This window comes from Anabrus simplex, chromosome 12 (genome assembly GCF_040414725.1).
Source record: "Anabrus simplex isolate iqAnaSimp1 chromosome 12, ASM4041472v1, whole genome shotgun sequence".
Taxonomy (NCBI): Eukaryota; Metazoa; Arthropoda; class Insecta; order Orthoptera; family Tettigoniidae; genus Anabrus; species Anabrus simplex.
Genome location: NC_090276.1, coordinates 21,358,226 through 21,374,127, shown reverse-complemented (window position 1 = coordinate 21,374,127; position 15,902 = coordinate 21,358,226). Strand labels below are relative to the sequence as shown.

Genomic DNA, 15,902 nt, shown 5'->3' with positions numbered 1-15,902 from the left:
GTAGATCACTCCAAATTGAACTGAGATTGTGATATCCGTTTTGTGGTAGGACTTACCGTTTAGCCGCGAAATACCCCGAAACGAAGGTCTGCGTCGACATTAAAATTGCCTCAATATTCCGATATTTTTCGGGGGTAGCTTTCCGTCGACACACAATTTTGCTAATAAATATGGTCATTATTACACCTGAAATGGATAACGGTACGAAAATTTCGACAAAATAATGAATGTACAGACACGCGGTCGTTACGACTTCATTTATATACATAACGAATCTCCTCTACGTACAACACCTTTTGGTCTATGACTGCTGGACTTAGCCTGCAAAACCGATCGTTCTTGATATCTCCCTTAGTAATCGTCCTGTCAAAAATACACATGAGAAAAAGTTTTAGAAATGGATTTCCATCAAGGTTGGTCAACTTCCAGTCAGGTTGGTCTTGTATACATTGTAGGAGAGTAAAATCACCATTTCGGTTCCCTATAAACCCCCAGTCCATTCTGGTAATTTGAAATGATATGGACGTTAAAACCTACCTTTGGACGGTGAATGGTAAATATAAAGTTTGGTTGAAATATCTTCAGTAGTGTCCAAGCTATAAGAAATATGCTTTACACGCACCCGCTCTTGGGTTAAGTCCGGCGGGACGTGTGGCGAAAAATGGTCCGTTAATGATATCTCCCTTATTAATCCTCGTATCGAAATAATACACATGAGAAAAAATGTTTAGGAATTGATTTCTATTAACGCAGGTAGATTCCCATTAAATTTGATTGTGTACATTTTGTGGGGGTGCAAAATCACGGTTTCGGTTTCGTATAAACCCCCGGTCACTTCAGGGATTTAGAAACAATATTGACCATAAAACCTGCCTAAGGACAGGTGGATTCTAAATATGAAGTGTGGTGGAAATATAACCAGTAGTTTTCAAGTTACAAACAAACAAACAGGCAAACAGATACCAAAGCTAAAAAGTGTGCAGGTGGTCATTATTACACCTGAAACGGATAACTGTACGGAAATTTTTGCCAAAATAATCAATGTACAGACACACGGTCGTTACGATTTTATTTATATAGATTATAAGCGGAAATACGCACGAAATACCGTTAGTCGGACCTACCAATTTCTACAGCGCCACAACAAGTAGTGGAGACTTAGCATGTGTTGTGATGAAGGGAAGCAGGGGTATACTTTTTGCCAAGGCATGGACACTGAGGTAAGGTTCACCCGCTTGCCGCGCGCATGCGTCAGTCTCGCAGTCTCTTTAATGTCTGTTAGTTTTTAAGTGTGTAGTCAAATACTAAACGATTGTAATTCTATAATCAAACCTTACTTCTTTTTAATTGTAATAGATGTGTAATATTGTTCCTTTGGTGAAAGTTTTATTGTATAATACTGAATAAAAATCTCAAAAAAGCTATTACCTCAATTAAGTTGATAAACTGTCAACCTTTATCTCTCTGTCAAAATTCGCTCGGAGAGCATCAAAAGTCTTAACATTTTGTAGGTTATCTTTTTCACTATTGATTTATATAAACACCCCTTCGGCTATATCCCACAAACCCTGGCACTGTTTGTTGTCTGTATATTATTTGCCCTCGCACTTTTAATTCCCAATCGCCACCACTGGCTAAAATAGTTAATTTTATACCACTTGGTACGTTCATTTCTCCTGCCGCGGCTTTCTCCTTATCGTGGCAATCAAACAATATTTCTAGGTGAATCAGTTGGTCTCTCAGCTTCTTCTTTTCTTCTCTTCGTTGAAAGTGGAGCATTCTATGAGTTCGGTATCGTAAAAACGTAATAATTTACATTTAATTATGTCTGTGGATTTTGTATTTTTTGACGGGGTAGTGATAACTATGGGACTTAGACTGATGCTGATGGTTCCGTCAGCTTCCGCTTCGAATGCTAGCGCTGTACCGCGTCCGGGGAGCCATCTGGTGACGAACGAACGTACTATTTCCACTTCTATTATAAGGTCTAAATTCAAAGCTCATTGTTTAAGAAGCCTTTCTCGTAGACAGTCGAGATTTTCTACTCATTACACAGAGAACAGTTCTCTGCGAAACGTAAAGAATTTCACCTTATTTTCTTGACACGGCATAAGCCCAAAAGCTTATATCATGTCTAGTAGTTGTATTTCTTCCCCCCTTTCAAATGGGAAGCTACTAGGGTAAATAGATTCGTATGAAGATAAGGAATTCAGTAAGAAAGTAATGGTTAGAGTAAAAGATATTGAGAAACAGACGATTATGGTACAATGTGCAACCAAAGGACACTGCTGGAATTCTGAAAAATTATACACAATATGGCAATAAGGAGAGAAAGGCTACCTAACATAGGAGTGAGAGGAATGGTGTGGTGGCTAATGGGAATGTATAAAAGTAAGGTTCAGAGAGAGAGAGAAAAATAACGAAAATTAATGGCTACTTTGTGGAGAAGAAATGAAAGAAGCGCATCTATTATGAGTTTGTAGGGCAACCGAAGGACTGAGAGTAGAATATCTGGGAAGTGAATATAAAATAAAAATAGTCTATTAATTAAAGAGCGTATTACGCCGGGAAGAATAGCAATATGCTTTTGTATTTTAAAAATTATGTGGGAAAAGGAAATATAAAAAGTGAAAACAAATACAAATACAATAATGAAGGATAAGATGGATAAGAGGCCTGAGTGTCCTTTCCTTTCTTGCTAGTTGCTTTACATCGCACCGACACAGATAGGTCTTATGGCGACGATGGGATAGAGAAGGGCTAGGAGTTGGAAGGAGGCGGGCGTGGTCTTAATTAAGGCACAGCCCCTTCATTTGCCTGGTGTGAAAATGGGAAACCACGGAAAACCATCTTCAGGGCTGCCGACAGTGGGATTCGAACCCACTATCTCCCGGATGCAAGCTCACAGCTGCGCAACTCTAACCGCAAGGCCAACTCGCCCGGTCTTCGATTCACAATTCAGAAGTCAATTAAGGTATGATGTTAATTGTAGGATGCTCCAAACAACTTTTGACACAATAGTAAGCATTCGATAAACTAAGGAAGGGGAAGATTCATCCTATCCTAGGCAATATAGCATTGTTAACGTCTAGGTATCGTATCGTAATCTGTTTACCCTCCAAGGTCGGTTTTCCCTCGGACTCAGCGAGGAATCCCACCTCTACCACCTCAAGGGCAGTGTCCTGGAGTGGGAGACTTTGGGTCGGGTGATACAATTGGGGAGGATAACCAGTACCTCGCTCAGACGGCTTCACCTGCTATGCTGAACAGGGGCCTTGTGTGGGGATGAAAAGATTGGAAGGGATAGAGAAGAAGAGGGAAGGAAGCGGCCGTGGCCTTAAGTTAGGTACCATCCCGGCATTTGACTGGAGGAGAAGTTGGAAACCACGGAAAATCACTTCGAGGATGGCTGAGGTGGGAATCGAACCCACCTCTACTCAGTTGACCTCTCGAGGCTGAGAGGACCTCGTTCCAGCACTCGTACCACTTTTCAAATTTCGTGACAGAGCCGGGAATCGAACCCGGGCCTCCGGGGGTGGCAGCTAATTACACTAACCACTACACCGCAGAGGCGGACTAACGTCTAGGCTCTGAACTTTGGAGCGTGGGTTGGCGACCACGGGGCCCTTAGCTGAATGCTGGCATTGCTTCCACTTACTTGTGACAGGCTCCTCACTTTCATCTATCCTATCCGACCTCTCTTGGTCAACTCTTGTTCTTTAGTGTAGTAATAGTCAAGTAATTATAAGAGGAAATTGTAATGCATGTATCAAACTTCAATGAATTTGAATAAAAGAGCGCTCTCTCGCTAGTTTCAGGCGCTCTGGAATTAGGTGATTGGAGTATTCTATTCTATTCTTACACCTTTCCTATTTAATACACGGCACAGACGAGCGTAGCCACTTCTCCAAGGGGCCAGTTGGCTAATACGCTGTCGAGACACTACTTCGAATCTTTTGAATAATTTAAAACATTAGTTCTGTTGACCGATTTTTATACACTCTGAATGGATGTGAATAGAATTTGTCACTCACAAGGGACATTCAACACGTTGGAAACTCGGATTTTCTTCGAGTTGCACAGGTAGCTGACTGAGGTGGTGTTTGGAAAGGATGTCGCTGACCATTGCTGCCCACACTTCCACGCAACCGAGCACAAAGCCAACCGCTCAAAATGTTAAAGCTCGAAAACAGCCTAAATATTGCATTGGACCTAAACCGTTCCAATTTCTGGGAATCACGCCACCTCAGCCAGTTACCTGTGCAACCCGAGCTAAATCATAATTTCGAATGAGTTGAATGTTCCTTGTTAGTTTCCTTCTCGATTACATCAGTCGTTCGATTTCCCAGTAAAGTTTTCCTTATCCACATTGGAAATAAAACGAGTAGTTACTTATTTCTGCTGCTGTTAAAATGACAGACACAGTAGATCGTTTTGCAGCTCATTTTTATTGTCTGCTTGTTGTAATTCTAAATATATCCATGCTTGGCTACTTTTTTTAAACATGTATCAATAATAGCAAAGCTTACATTAATGTGAATTTTAATTACAATTTAATCCTGATCTAAATAAAACAAAAGTATTCGATGAGTATTAAGGTAAATAAATTCACTCACACATACAAACCAGTTGTGTATAAACTACGATATATCTGGCGCACCATCATAACACTGGAGCGACGCTTCTATATCTTTATCAACACTAAGATCAAACAATGTCAGACGCGTGGTGTAGGAGCACTGTTTCTGTCACTTAACCAGAGACTGTGGGTTCGATTCCAAGAAGACTTTTAATTCTGGAGCAAGTTTCACTCAGCCTCGTGAGACAAGCTTCCAGGAGTTACATCCGGTTACAGTAGCCACCTAAATGATTAATGTGTATAATAGTCACGAAAACTACAATCTCGCCTGTCACCCGGCGGCCCCGGGTTCGATTCGCGGCCGGGTCAGGAGTTTTTACTTATACATGATTAATATCCCTGGCCTGGGGACTGGGTGTTTGTGTCGTCCGTAATGTTCCTTTCCTCACATTCAACACTTTACACTTCCACAATTCCCGAATACACGCAGCTTCATAACATATGGTGCGTCTAATGTCGACGCCCCGAATAAATAGTATTTTTTAAGTGTACTTTATATTACGGTTAAATATAACAGAGGGTCGAGAACCCTAACTTCGCCACTACTTCTTCTGTGAATCTGTCTCGACTCAGGTATCAGCTGGACATCCTCCATGATTCTCTGTCCAGAACATTTTGTTTCAGTTGTTCATATCTTGTGTGACATCTGTTAACATTCCAAACCTTCTTCTTCCTCTTCCTTTTCTTCCATCTATTTTTACCTCCATCACCCTCTGTTGAAGACAATTTCTACGCAGTATGTCACCCACCCAGGATATTTTTCCTCTTCCTTATCGTTTCCATCAGGGGTCCCTTCTCTCCTAGTTTTCTCCGCACTTCATCATTTCTCACTATATCTGTCCACTTCACTTTTCCATTCTTCTCCACAACCATATTTCAGAACTTTCCAAATACTTTGTTTCTTTCTTGAAAAGGCGTAAAATACTAAATAAAATAAATAAATAGAAAATTAATAAATAAATGAAAGAACTGATGTTGTTTGAGTCATCAGTCCATAAATCGGTTTGATGCAGCTCTCCATGTTACCCTACCCTGCACCAACTTTTCCATTTGTACATAAATACTACATCCTACATCTACTCAAATCTATTTGTCATATTCATACCTTGGTCTACCACTGACGTTATTCACCGCCTACACTCCCCTAAAAAAGTAACTGAACAAGTCCTGGGTATCTTAAGATGTGTCCCATCATTCTGTCTCTTCTTGTGATCCAATTTTCCCAAATCGATCTTCTTTCACCAATTCGACTCAGTATCTCTTCACTAGTGATTCGATCAACCCATCTCATCTTCAGCATTCTTCTGTAACACTACATTTCAAAAGTTTCATTTTTTTTTTCTGAGCTAGTTATAGTCCATATTTCATTTCCATACAATGCGACGCCCTGGACTAAAGTTTCAAAAATATATTTCTAATTCCCAAAGGGAGAAAATTTCTTTTCTTAAGAAAGACCTTCCTTGCTTGTGCTCGTTTGAATTTTATGTCCTTCTTATTTCTGCCATCGTTAGTTATTTTACTACCCAAGTAACAATATCCATCTACTTCCTTTAAGACCATTTCCTAATCCAATATTCCCTGCATCACCTGAATTCGGTCGACTGCACTCCGTTACTTCTGTTTTGGACCTATTTATTTATTTATTTATTTATTTATTTATTTATTTATTTATTTATTTATTTATTTATTTATTTATTTATTTATTTATTTATTTATTTATTTATTTATTTATTTATTTATTTATTTATTTATTTATTTATTTATTTATTTATTTATTTATTTATTTATTTATTTATTTATTTATTTATTTATTTATTTATTTATTTATTTATTTATTTATTTATTTATTTATTTATTTATTTATTTATTTATTTATTTATTTATTTATTTATTTATTTATTTATTTATTTATTTATTTATTTATTTATAGCCGATAATAATAAAAAACATGCCTTTATTTTCGACCGAGAAATACGCTAGAATTACTCGAACAACAACCATAAGACATTTACCCAAAAAACCAGTCGGTTTAGTCGCTGGAGTCCTCCTCATGTATCAAGGAAATGTATAATGTTAAGACCATCAAGCGGGTGCGAGAAAAACTCGACCGAAGTTGTTGGTTTGGAAGATATTTCGGATACGAGAGAACTTTCTATCAACAACCGGCTAGCCGGCTAAAATAGAGTTGATCCTCCTGACTGAAACGATATATATGTGCCCCGATACGTTTGTTCAACTATACTGTATATTATGGCAAGCCTATTCAGGATCATTTTCTGTAGTAAAGAATTATGTATAAATGCATAATTTTCATCAATGTTAAACCACTAATGCTGTTGTATCCAAGTAAAGATGTAAAGGAGAAAGCATATAAGTCCCTGCTAAAGCCCCAATTAGAGTATTATTCCAGTGTATGGGACCCTCATCAGGATTACTTCATTCGAGAACTGCCAAAAATCCAAAGAAGAACAGCACGGTTAGATTTGGTTTATTTCCAACAAAGGAGTACTGTTACGAAAATGCTGCAAAGTTTGGGCTAGGAAGACTAGGGAGTAAGGAGACGAGCTGCTCTACTAAGCAGTATGTTGCAAGCTGTCATTGGAGAGAAGGGTTGGAATGATATTGGAGTGGTGGTTTTAAAAGTAGGAAAGATTACAATATGAATATAAAGTTGGAATTTAAGAGGGCAAAAGGAGGTAGGGATTGGAATATTTTATCAAGGGAGACGTTCTATAAATTTTCATTTACCTAGGTAAATAATAGATACGGGATCTGCCACCTACGTGACTGCCCTAAATGCAGATCAATGGGGATTGATTTGAATGAAAAAATAGACGTTTATAAAATAATCTGTAGCCTCCGTTGCTCAGGTGGCAGCGCGTCGGTCTCTCACCGCTGGTTCCGTGGTTCAAATCTCGGTCACTCCACGTGAGATTTGTGCTGGACAAAGTGGAGGCGGGACATGTTTTTCTTCGAGTACTCCGGTTTCCCTGTCATCTTTTATTCCAGCAACACTCTGCAATTTCATTTCATTTCATCTGTCAGTCATTAATCATTGCCCCAGAAGAGTGCGACAGGCCTCGGCAGTAGGCACAATTCCTATCCTCGCCGCAAGATGGGGGCTTCATTCTTTCTACCCCCGACCCGGTCAATGACTGGAAAACAGGTTGTATGTTTTAATTTCATTATAAAATAATCTAAAACATTATTATTTATCTATCTGAATTCGTATAGATATTTACAAATGTTTATATTGTCACATGACAGCGAGAGTATATAGCCTCAGATCTAATGTGTTAATCCGCTCTAGGGCTTCAAGTGTTGCCAGCAGAAAATTGGACACGTCTCTTTGATATCCCTTTTGTCTTACATTCAGATACAACGTGCTGAATAGTCTGTATTGGGAGCATCGCATTCGGAGTGGTGAGATTAATCCTTGTCCCGCTTGTAAATCTGTATAGTCTGTAATAGGTCCAATGCCTGTTAAGAGCAGTTTAAGCTTTCCTTGCTATATCAAACAGATGCGGGGATGTTTCTAGTTAAATAGCAGCAAAACTATCGGATGGTGTTCAAGCCTCATTCTGACATAAATATCTTACAGCTCAAGGTCGTGTGCGTATGGAAATAGTGTCATGTGACGAAATGCAACGGAAGGGTAACCTAGCAACCGTGCAGGCTGTGATATAAGGTATGGATGGATGGCCGTACAATGTTACCTCGCAACCCTTCAGGCAATGACGTAAGATATGGATTAATGGCCAGACAATGTGACCTAGCAAACACTCAGGATGTGATGTAAGGTATGGATGGAAAGCCAGACAATGTTACCTAGCAACCGTTCAGACTGTGACGTATGGTATGGATTGATGGCCAGACAATGTTACCTAGCAACCGTTCAGACTGTGACGTATGGTATGGATTGATGGCCAGACAATGTTACCTAGCAACCACTCAGGATGTGATGTCAGGTATGGATGGAAAGCCAGACAATGTTACCTAGCAACCGTTCAGACTGTGACGTAAGGTATGGATTGATGGCCAGACAATGTTATTTAGCAACCATTCAGACAATGACGTAAGGTCTGGATTGATGGCCAGACAATGTTATCTAGCAACCGTTCAGGCTGTGACGTAAGATATCGATTGATGACCAGACAATGTTATCTAGCAACCGTTCAATGACGTAAGGTCTGGATTGATGGCCAGACAATGTTACCTAGCAACCGTTCAGGCAATGATGTAAAGTATGGATGAATGGATGGCCAGACAATGTTACCTAGCAACCACCCAGGATGTGATGTAAGGTATGGATGGAAAGCCAGATAATGTTACCTAGCAAACGTGCAGGCTGTAATTTAAGGTATGGATGGAAGGCCAGACAATGTTACCAAGCAACCGTGCAGGCAATGACGTAAGATATGGATGAATGGCCAGACAATATTACTTAGCAAACGTGCAAGCTGTAATTTAAGATATGGATGGATGGCCAGACAATGTTACCTAGCAACCGTGCAGGCTGTGATGTAAGGTATGGATGGATGAATGGACAATGTTACCTAGCAACCGTTCAGGTAATGACGTAAGGTATGGATGAACGGCCAGACAATGTTAGGCCTATCTAGCTACCGTTCTGGCTGTGATGTAGGGTATGGATGGCTGGCCATGACATATAAGACATATTTATGATCATTTGATTTCCCCACAGGGAATTTTGACATGTTTTCTCTCTCCACTCGGCATTTTTGTGGAAAATGCCTCTCTGTTAAACATTATGCACAACGAATTGGGTGATGTTTGAACTTTATATGTTTGTTTTTCGAGTTTCCTAAGCTCTTCTAACATCGAATAAATTCTTGAGAAATAATACTTAACTTATTTTTGGTTTGAAAGTCTTCAGAAAACAAATTAATCACAATTTGATACAAATAACAGAGATACCTAATTGTGCTGTAATTCATTCTGCCACTATATTATCAATACACAGGATGACCGAAAAGTTCGTTAATATTTAACGAGGCTATACTTCAAGGATTATTGTAGATAGAGAAGTAATAATTGGAACAAATATTTGCATGACATGGAGTTTTATTGACACTAAAAACGAATGCACAAACAGGCCAAAAGATGGCGCTGGACAGCAACACGTCAGTAATGCCGCATGAGACCAGTGAACGATATAAAATGAGCTGTCATGAGAGAGGGCGTCAGATGTGCCTGCAATCGCGGCATGTTGACGTTACCAGAAAATGCACTGTTAGTGAAGCTTTAATACTTTTTCATGGTGTCATTAAAATCCCATGTCATACCAATCGTGTGTGTCAACTATTATCACCCTACCTCCAATATTCCGTGAAGTATTGCCTCGTCAATGTTAACGGAATTTTGGGTCACCCTGTATTCTATATTTAAGGATATACTGTTAGTGTAGAACAGGGCCTCTCAGGGTGCATGCGCCTGGTGCATGCACTGTGTACGGTGCAAGAGACGACTTCGCTTGGTTGACCAGAGTGCAGACCCCCCCACTCCTCGATTTGGAGCAATAGCGCTGTCTCTCTCTTTCCCCACGCTTGTCTCGCTCGCTCCCCCTGTCTCCCTCTTCCTCACTTGCTCTGTAGTGCTCCGAATCCGAGCTGAGTTGAGCCGAGTTGAGCCGAGCTTAGCCGAGTAGCCCAGAGACGAAGCGTTGGTCCGAGCCGAGCTGAGAGGGACCGATGCACTGTGCACAGGAATTCTGCACCGCTGTTTACACGCGTGAGATTTTGGGACTTTGAGAGGCCCTGGTGTAGAATATTCACTTTGTTATAATAAGGTGGAATTCTGCACCGCTGTTTACACGCGTGAGATTTTGGGACTTTGAGAGGCCCTGGTGTAGAATATTCACTTTGTTATAATAAGGTGAATGATATAAAGGATGAAGAATCAAATTAATTGACAATGCGTTTTTCTTACAGGAATGTCCAACGGGCATGGTGGACGAAGACTCTTTCAAGCACATATTTTCTCAGTTCTTCCCTCAAGGAGGTAAGTGTGGCCCATTTAATTCAATACTCTAAACGCTTTTTAAACTACAAAGACTTTACAGACGGAAGTTAATTGCCTCTTGAATGAAGAGACATTACCTAACTCTTAAAAATATTTTCGAAACTTTTTCATATTTATATTTCACTGTCATAAGATGTTTTTCAATAGCCTAATACATGATTTGACTTCACTCAAATTTCACCGTTTTACCTAGGACTAGACTCATTTGTTTTAAATTCTTATACCATATTCACCAATCACGTAATCAGTAGATGGTTGATTTTTAGGTAGTAATTTTTAAGAATGCAGAAAAAAAATGGTTATTAGGAAGTGTACTCTCGCCCCCTCTTCCATAATATAGCGACAGAAAAATTCTAGTGGTTCTGACAAACAGTACCCTAAGGGTTATGGAAAACTCATAGCATGACCGTTTTACAGGATAGACTATACTTGTTACTCGCTTCAATAAGATTGCATTCTAACTCAATACAACCTAAAAATCAGGATCTGAGATGTACGAAGACCAGACCGAAGATAATTATTATTTTCTTCTTCTTCTTTGCCATTTTCCCATTTTGGGGGTCAGAACGGTTTGTGGATTTCGCAAGTTTTACGTCCGGATGCCCTTTTTGACGCCAACCATATGTGGAGGAATGTATTCACTACAACGTGTTTCTGTAGAGGTTGGTAGGGTGATATATTGTGTGTAGATGGAGAGAAATGTATTCAAACACAAATACCCATTTTCCGAGTCTGATAAATAAACTACACGCAATTAAAATCTTCGTTCCTGCCGGGAATCGAACCCGGGATCTTCTGAATCGAATACCAGCCTGTTGACCGTTCATGCAAGGATCCGGACGGCTAGACGGTCATTTGGAACTTTGAAATCACTCCTAGAAGATATCTTCTGTTCCTAAAATAGTCCTTCTACGAGAGGTGGGCTGAAAATGTGAGCACTCCCGGGACTCAAACCAGAAAGCCCCGTCTTTCGCATGGGTGCTTCAATCGATTTTGCTCGTCAAACTCTATTCGATATTAAACTGACTGCTTTTATACACCTCTACCGAGCAAGAAATGAATGACTCTCAACCCACATCACGATATACAGTACAAAGTGCATTCTATAGGACACGCCAAAAAATTAATAATTACTGAACCTTACATATTCATTTAGAATATTGTATCTCTTAAGAGACTAGAGAAGTGTGTAGAGATCCATAAGTGAATTATTTGTTTTTTAACTGCAAAACATTCCTTGAAATCTCCTGAACAAAATTATATTTATATAAATTACTATCATTTACCCGCGGGCTCTGTCAGTATTGTATCATGTTGTACATTAATGTCCTCGCGGATGTATTTGCAAACGTTTGAGGTAATTAAATAATACACATGAACTATTGTGGTAATAAAATGTACTTAATAGCATCAAACACATGAAAATCATCACAAATATCAATATCATATTTATTACATACGTTTTTCTGCAGATTGGTAACTTTTTGTAATGATTGCGAATTATTGATAGCGATTCTTTAACTTTTTACAACTTTTTAAACTAGGAATTAATTAATCCAGTGCCGTAGAAAAACAATATTACGTTTCACACACACGGATGTCGTACAATCTCATGAACGAACAACAGTTTCTACTTTTCTACTACTAAGCACCTAGTTAAGATTACCCCTAATGATGAATTTGTGGTGAAAGATTCAGATCAGACTTTCTAATATACAACTAAAACAAAGTCTCTATAATCAAGAAGAAATAGTGAAGCAAATGTGTAATAAAAACAACGTTTAAGAATCAAGAAACGAAGAGGAATGGAAAACCATGCTATATACGATTGAAGCAAGTAATCAACACAGATATTCCTTGCTACAAAAATGACGTTAACAAACAAAACCTTCTACAGTATATCACATATTATGACCAGTTATGTGAAATCCTTGACATGTACAAGGTGCGATCAAAAAGTATCCGTTCGACGGTCGTACAGTCCAAACAGGTAAAAATCGCCGTGAGCACTGAGACACTCGTCCCATAGACGCACCAGTTAGAAGATCCCCGAGTGGTGAAACACCGTGTCCGTAACCGCCTTCTGGACATCCTCGTCCGATAGGAAGCTTAGACCCTTCAAGGCCTTTTTGAGGGGACCTAACGCGTGATAATCGTGGTTATGCGCCAGTCCGCCCTAATCGCCTCATCCACGCCCCGCTTGTTGCTGTGCGCAATGGATGAGGCTGGCCTCCCATATCGACCAGCGTCTTCTGTCGCTGGGGAGGTTTTCAACAGAAATATTTCCCTATACACAGTCTTCATTCTCCTAGGAATGTCCACCGGTGTTTGTCCTTCGGCAGCCAATATTAGAATAACAACACGTTGGTCCTGTTTGGACGCATTTAGTAATAACGTGGCCATAGTGCACGTGGCCGCCTTTAACACACGTACCTCGGCACGACACAACAGCCACACTAATCTCTTTTCCTACAAGTCCGTGCCTATATACCCGCATCGGAGTCGCGCTACATTACATGTCGGCTGCAGCAACGCCCTCAAACGGAAACGTTTTGATCACACTTTATAACTACCTACACGACCCTTCAGGCTCATAATTTGGGACTGAGGTTAATTTTGCGGATAAGTGTTACATCGCGAGATTGTATCATACGGGTAAATGCAGGGAAGTAATAACGAAGAGTTTAGCCCTGTACCTCTGTATGAGGCTTGTCCATATTCCTTTCTGTTCTAAGTTGGATGGTTCTCGTGTGTCCAGTCTGCTATACCTTGCTCTTCTAAGTTTCATATTTAACGTGTATCCAGTCTATTCCTTAAGAGCTTTGGTATCGAAAATGGCTTCAACGCATAAAACCCTCTACCCGAGTATTACATATTATAACCAATTATATTGTACAAAACATCTGACCATATAACTATATAACTACTTATACTAGCTTTATATTTAAATGCACATTTTTCGAAAGTGGTTTTTAATATAAACAAATATTCATCTTGTTTACATTGATGCCTTCACGACCCGTATTTGTAGACATGATACAAGCTTTTGGACTTTTCTTTGTGAAAACAAGGTGGAATTCTTTACGTTTCGCACAGAACTTTGGTCTACGCCTTCGGAAGAAAATTCCGATTGTTCGTAAGGAATACTTCCTCGTAATTTCACTTTGTTTCCCTGCCTCGGCAAAAGCCCAAAAGCTTTCTCTGAAACGATTATAAATAGAAGTCTGCAAACAAGGCACAAGTTAGTGAACATGCTCGCCAATGAAATGAAGTAAAATTATATTTCTAAGATAATCCCGAAGTCTAGTTTGATCCTCAATATCTTCCCCATCGGTTGTCCTAGATGCATTAGCACAATCGAAGACACTACTGAATTCCTGTTCATAATCACTCATTAGTCATGCTCCTTCCTCATATAGAGAGAAGAAAGAAGTTCATGATTAAATGGGTCTGAAAATGCACAATTCCACAGTTATCCGAATTGGCTTGGCCACCACACTCTCCTGCCTTAAATCCCCTGGGCTTTTACATGTGACAACGGTAGTCGTGTAGTGACGCCTTATCTGAGCAACCTACCAAGTTTCATTTAAAATTACAGCAAAAAATTGTTTTTTAACGGCGTTAAATAATATTAATTAGGAATTCCACTGCCAGGACAAAGATATCGGTTGAGCTGTCTTCATAAACAACTTTAAAATCAGTTAACTGGGATCTGATGTAAGTTGCGACCCCACAACTTACATCATTGATTGCCCCAGCAAGATTGTAATCACCTATTTTTCCTCTGCTGAAGAGATTTTCACTGTCACTGGTGTGTGTTTCTTGTAGTGCTATCAAATTTACGTTGTTCTCCAGCATAAGACAAGAGAGATACTGACTCTTTGGTGGTGATATTGATTCGATATTTAAGTGACAAATGCGGATATTGTTACCAGTCTGATCAACATGTGTTCTGGTTGGTCATGAAAAGGACTTTTAGTGGACATAGTCTTGTTGCTGTGTAGCAGTGCTTTCGTGAAAATAATCAGCCGGTATACCACCGTTGCCCAGTGAAAGCCCGAACACCTTATCTAGCACTCTTCGGGGAGGCGCCTTCCGTGCTCCTGTGTGGGGAAAACAGCGTACATTCAAGCAAGATTGACGTACAGCTCAATGAAGTCATGAGAGTTGTTACTGGTAGAGTGATGTCCACTCCTACTCAGCGGGTGCCTGTTTTAGCAAACATTGCTCTTCCATATCTGAGGAGAAAAGCAGCGAAAGTAGAGTTGCTCAAGAAGAACTTAGCACACAGAAACTCACTCTTGTTCAATGCCTTACGAGATGAAACTGTGATGAGGTTAAAATCCCGGAATCTACTCTGGGCTGATCTACACTCCCATGAAAATGCAGTATAACAGCAGAACGGAGACAGCGATGGGAACAATGTCCACCCACTAACGCCTATCTGATTAAAGACTCAACTAAGAAAGTGCCAGGTTTCGATCTTGCTTGACATGAGTGGTCAAAACTCTACCGTTTCAGAACAGACCACGGCAGGTGCCGATATATGATGAAAAAATTGGGATATTGTGGAACTGATGCGTGTGAGTGTAGTGTTATGAAGCAGACATTGCTTCATGTTGTTGAGAGCTGTTTAGTGTCAGCATTTAAGGACGGTTTACGGGCTCTACATGAATTTACACTAACTGCAGTGGACTGGTTTTCGAAGCTTGACTTTCTAGTTTAATTATTTCCTCTATTTTGACTTGTATCTTCACTGAATATGTTTGCATAGTATGCTTGTAAATGCCATACGATAATTATCATCATTATTATTATTATTATCAATTTACCAAAAAATCATAACAAATTATGTTATCGGGCAGTCTAAACAAAAAATATGACATTACTTAAGCAATCTTTCAAATGATGTGCACAAATAGTCTGCTTTTCATCGTATGTTGCTAGTAACTGTCAATAATTTGTTATAAATATTTAACACTTCACCAAAAACGATGTACCATCTCAAGCCAACCAACAAACTCAGTGTCCTCAGCTTCTGTATTTGTTCTCTTTTCGAATGACCTTAATTTTCATTATTCATATTTAAATTTACGCCAATTTCTAACATTAAAACAATTTTATATAGAAAATTTAAACAAATCCTTGGCATTAAAAATGATCCAGATTGTTTGAAAGGACATAAAATACGTTCAGAATAAAATTAAGTTAATAGAGCAAA

The 15,902-nt window shown here is 39.4% G+C and overlaps 1 protein-coding gene across 1 annotated transcript in view; it reads left to right on the top strand.

The window, feature by feature from the left end:
* Positions 1 to 15,902, top strand: part of LOC136884107 (A-type potassium channel modulatory protein KCNIP2-like) — a 195,869-nt gene that overhangs the window by 21,127 nt on the left and 158,840 nt on the right. The window contains exon 3 of the mRNA XM_068229791.1: positions 10,591 to 10,660. Coding sequence (XP_068085892.1) covers positions 10,591 to 10,660 — 70 coding nt within the window. The remainder of the gene's footprint in view (positions 1 to 10,590; positions 10,661 to 15,902) is intronic.